General features: G+C 41.4%; 1 protein-coding gene across 1 annotated transcript in view; it reads right to left on the bottom strand.

Annotated features, from left to right (window-relative positions):
* Window positions 1-5,396, bottom strand: part of CTNND2 (catenin delta 2) — a 1,230,080-nt gene that overhangs the window by 89,203 nt on the left and 1,135,481 nt on the right. Inside the window, exon 19 of the mRNA XM_042782401.1 lies at window positions 2,954-3,164. Coding sequence (XP_042638335.1) covers window positions 2,954-3,164 — 211 coding nt within the window. The remainder of the gene's footprint in view (window positions 1-2,953; window positions 3,165-5,396) is intronic.

Genomic DNA, 5,396 nt, shown 5'->3' with positions numbered 1-5,396 from the left:
TTCTGTTATCTCAAACAAAAATCAGGCTTGAATTAAACTTATTGTTGGAAATAATTTTCTAAGGACAATTTATGGAGGATAGCTGTGCAAGCAAGCATTGTATAAATTAATTACAGACAACTTATATTGCTCCTGTTTCCAATTATTAAATTATTCCCAATTTTGAAAGTTCCATTTTCAATAAAGAATTTCTGTTATATTCGAATATGCCCAGGAAGTCATGGGAATCTCTTTGTCTACTGTTGTAGCAGAGTTGAGTGATGAGTGGGTATTTAGGGCTAAGCTTTGGAGCATTTCTCTCAGATACATTTTGTTTTGATAATAGTGAAAAGCAATAATGAAATACAAGTGTGGGTAGGACATTAGGGAGTAGTTAGTTGTGAGACTATATGAGGCTCCAAAAACCATGTTTTGACGCCCAAATTAGTCAGTGTAAACAAAAGTGATAAACGGCATGAAATAATGGATGAGAATGACTGAAAAGGAGAACTAGCACTGGGAGGATGGTTTGTTCAGGCCAATTCAATACTTCTTATTAAACTCATGAATCCAGGCTGTTGACATTTGGGAAAAAAAGATATGCAACAGTGATATGAAACAAGCAACTAAAGAAATTTTCAGGCAAATTAAGGGCATTTGTAAGATCATCGGGTGGGGAAGAAACTTCCCACATCAACCATTAAGACTGGGCAGATCTCTCAAGGCTGTCCTCTGGTTTGGCAACAAGGATACATAGACATAAAGACAATGATCCCAAATGATTTTTTGTTAATTTCCCCAAAATTATTTTCTTTCCACATAGGATTGATAAAAGCATCTCTTCTCTTTAAGGCCCATTCAGTCCACATGGGCAACTGGTTTTTGGGAAAGAGGCCTGGTGTTCTATTTTCTCAAAACTCTATGGAGCACAGTTCTACATTGACACACATGGGTCACCAGAGTTGGAAGTGGATTGTCAGCATTGGTTTGGTTTGCTTGTTGGTAATTCTCACTGCATCAGGGATGCCCACGTAGTTGGGACACACGCCAATGCACTCTCCAAAGCTCCCTACATGTATGTTGAATGGCTCATGAAAGTTGATAATTATATCAAGAGTGTTGTTCGGACTATGTTTTTATTCTGTGCATGTCTATGTGTGTGTTTGCTTACAAAACACAAACACAATAACTTCCTAATACTCAAAACAGGTAAGCAGTTCAGTTAGCATTTTCAAAGATCTGCTGAAGCTAAATGAAGAGAAAACCATATGACTTACCGCCTGAGAGGAATAGCACTTTATAATACAGCATCACCCAAGAGTCACTGGGAGGTACAAATAGTTAGCACACTGGGCTGTTACCTAAAACGTTGGAGGTTTGGGTCTACCCAGACATGTCTCAGAAGAAAGGCCTGGTGATTATTTCTGAAAAATTAGCCACTGGACACCCTAAGGAGCATAGTTCCACCCTGCCACACGTGGGGCTGCCAGGAGTTGAAATCAACTCAGTGTCCACTTTTTTTGTTTATTGGTTTGTAAGATTGGAAGATACCATTCAAGCCAAAAATCTACACTGTACACTTATTACACCTAAGTCCAATGGTGCTTTTCCACTCGACAGAGAAAAGGATTCAAATCCTAAAACTGAACTATAGATTGAACTTATCTGGCGGTCTCATGATGCTTAACCAGAATTCCTGAAACTTCTTTTGTAATACAATCATAAGAAATAGAATTAAATGAAAATAATAATGGGATAGAGTTTCCAAAAAGTCTTAAAGTAATCCCTCACAGCTTTTAATAACAAAGGAAAAATTATTTAGCCTCCAGATGTAAAGGAATGGAGGGGGGAGAAGGAATGAAAATTCAAGAAATAGACCGTTGATAACTAAAGTTTTTACCCCTTTAATCTTCTTTGATTACATTGAGGGACTTCCAGGAGGCAAAATTTAATTAAGGTTAGAGAATGTTGCTGTACAATTGACAGCTCCCTGATAAACGGATTCTCACCTCCTGAAGATACTTTTCTCGTACAAGTAAGGAGATAGCCCTGATTTTTAAATCAAGCTGGGGACATTCTTGTTTGTGGAGGTGCAATTGCATCGCCCTGGAGCTTTCTCTTCTTTCATTCTATTCACAGCGATGCCCTGCTTCTCCTTGCCACCACCCTTTCTACCTGGGAAATGCAGCTCATCCCTGAAGACTTGGTTATCATTTCTTTCTGGAAGGATATTAAGACAGCCCATCCTCAGTTTAAGATTGGAATGTATAGGCATTATAACTTGCTAAATTAGGTAATTTGCTCCAGTTGCCACAGCTAGAAGGGAGGGTGCTGGGTTAGTATTTAATTCTGGCTCCAACCCGAAACCAAACCAGTTTCTGTCAATGGCTATTCATGATGACACCATGCATGCAGAGTAGAAGTGCCCCATGGGGTTTTTAAGGTTGTCTTTCAAAGTGACTCAGGGTGGGTTTTAACTAACAAAGTCAGCTAAGTGCTTAACCGTTTTTGTCACCCAGGGACTTGTGACCCCAGGATGCTCCATTTTCTCCCCTAAGCTTCCTGCATGAGGACTTACTATGCAGAACTGCATAGGAACTGAGCAACAGGACATGGATACATAGTGACACGTGCACCTGCCATCAGAGAGGCACAAACAATTCCCTACTGTGTGCTGGTGAAGTTAGTTGTCTTCTCCAACTTGCAGGAACACTCCTAATACACACACTGGGTTGTCAAGTCTACCAGTATCACTGGTCACCAAGTGATGAGTTATTTAGCTCATCAAAAGAACAGGAAGAGCAGTTTCCCTGTGGGCATGGAGAGCATAAGTCATTTATTGTTTAATTCTCTTGATTATCAAGGATAAATTCTTTTCAGTGACATTCCAGAGGTCACCTACACCCAGGGCACAGCAGGGATGCTTCAAACCAATTCTACCAAGACAACGCGAGGACGTCACCACCTAACTTACTTGTCTCCTTTGCTTTTGGAGATGCCAACCAACTTTTCAATGCCACCAGCATCCCGTAAGGCCTTGGCGTTCTCCATGTTCTTAGTGATCACCTCATGCAGGGTGCAGCACACAGCTGTCACTGTGTCATCCGACATGGCCTTGCTTGCCGCATTGTTGCTGTTGTTCCCACCTGGCAGCCTGTGGACAAGGTCTCGCATGGCGTACTTGCCTTTGGAAAGAAAAGGAAGGGAAGAGTGGAAATGAGGTCAAGCTGGAAGGAGAGGTCAGAGAAAGAGGCAGGGACAGAGAGAAGAGGAAACAGTAGTCCACCTTCATGCAGTTTGGCCTGTTTCCCAGGTCTAGCCAATCTCCACTGGGTAGCTAGACACATCCACAGAGAAAACAGTTATTTCATCACGGCAAATGCCTGGGTTCGGGTGCTAGGAGAAAGGGGGACCGGATGTCTGAGAAGGTCATTTCAAGCTTCTCTGCCTCAGTTTTTAGCCTGTAAATCAAGAGTCATGGTGGCATCCACCTTATAAAACTATTGTGAAGATTAACTGAGTCAATGTGCATGTAGTGATTAACCAAAGGAGTCTCAGAGTGGGGCAAATGGTTAACTCATTCTTCTGCTAATGGCAAGATTGGGGGTTCGTGGCCACCTAGAGGTGCCTCTGAGGAAGGTCCTGGTGTGATCTCCTTCCAAAAATCAGCCATTGACCGTCCTATGGCGCACAATTCTGCTCTGACACACATTCGACAGCAGCTGGCCTGGTGTTTGATTAACGAGGACAAGGAGTCCACAGATAGTAGTTTTTACTCTGTTCTTGCTTGGCATCCCCTGATATCAAGAGAATGTGTGGGAGCACTCCGATAATGTCACAAATAGTTTAAGGGGAGCTGTGTGGATACCCATTGAATAAGAGTCAAACCTCAAACATATGGACAAGAAGACCAGGTATCTGGCTTCTAGCCTCTTACCTCTGAAAGGCAAAGACAAGCGTTTAAGGCAGAGCTTGTTGCTGTTGTGTGCCGTCGAGTCAGACTCGACTCATAGCAATCCTCCTTGGGTTTCCGAGGCAGTATCACTATGGAAGTAGATTGCCCAACCTTCCTTCCGAGGAGTGGCTGGTGGGAAAGGGGGCTTTATATAAGATATAACTAGGTGTCCTCTGACGGAATGGTGTCAGAAGATCTGCTCACTCATGGCATTGATTGCCTGGTTCTCCCATTTCACATTTACTAATTTGACATGTTTTCTTTGTGTGACAAAATGGGATTTATTGGCTAGTGCTACCATTTAACATTTACTAATTTGGCATGTTTTTCTTTGTGTGAAAAAATAACATCCAACTCAGCTTCCTTAATTCACTTAATCATTATTAATCTCACTACTCCCGGTGATAAAGGTATTTATGGTGGCATATTCATGGACTACTTTCAGTTTACAAAGCACTTCCTACATCCCCAATAACTCTGCAGCGCTATTAATCCATCCCACCTGCAGCTTCCAATTCTGTTCCCTTAATTTACTTCTGGAAGAAACTAAATAAGTGCCTGTGACAAAGTTGGCTGTTTGAAAATTTTTCAGATGGTGTTGGCAAGTGTCCAAAGTTGAATTCTTTCCTTGTTCCCATCCCCCAACGAGATATGCTTAGTGATCTCCTACAAGCTACTGGAAAGATTTTAATGTTTTACCTTCATAAATATCTTTTAATGATCTCTTTGTTTAGCTGCTTAATGCTTTGTTTTATGGTGTCTGGGGGTAGGAAAACGAGCCCCAAGCGAGAAGCTAAGACATCTTCACTTCAGCCAGTACTAAATAAAACAGGGGCCTTTTCATTTTGGTATCTGCTCTTGTCCTATGTTTAGGTGGCTTATTTTAGGTTGGAGAAAACATGCTGATGTCTGAACTACCGAAACAGGAAAGACTAAGTGTCTTCATGCACTTGATGAGAGCTGAGGAACTCAGAGCTGAGGTTGACAGAACAGTTTGGCCGAAAACCCCCAAGTGTAGCATATTTATTTTCCAATGACAGCACTTAAAATAGTTTGAGGAAGATAATTTGGAAAGTCCTCTAAGCAACTTGCTTTATCTATTTATCAGTAAATCAGACTTAACTCCAGCTAAGACTCTAGTTTTGTTGAACTCAGCACACTGAGGACTTTATCAGTTCATTAACCCGCACAAACCATCAAAAGACAAATCTGGGTTACACAGAAGTCAGAAGGTGGGAGCTGTCTATCTTCCCTTTATAAGGGAAGTGATGGAGGAAAGGTGACAAAATTGAAAAAAACTATTTTATTATCGTGCATATGGTGACCTTCACCCTCTTGGTGCAGTACAGAAAACTCGTTTGTGACCTTGGACATTCTCAAGGTTGAAAACCAAACATGAAGAGAGAGAGAGAACTGGTTGCAGGTCTTTTTAGTTTTCATTTTTACTATCCATTTTTTAATA

Source organism: Orycteropus afer, unplaced genomic scaffold (genome assembly GCF_000298275.1).
Source record: "Orycteropus afer afer isolate SDZICR_OR568_19922 unplaced genomic scaffold, OryAfe1.0 scaffold00303, whole genome shotgun sequence".
Classification (NCBI taxonomy): Eukaryota; Metazoa; Chordata; class Mammalia; order Tubulidentata; family Orycteropodidae; genus Orycteropus; species Orycteropus afer.
This window is presented reverse-complemented; position numbering and strand designations above follow the sequence as displayed.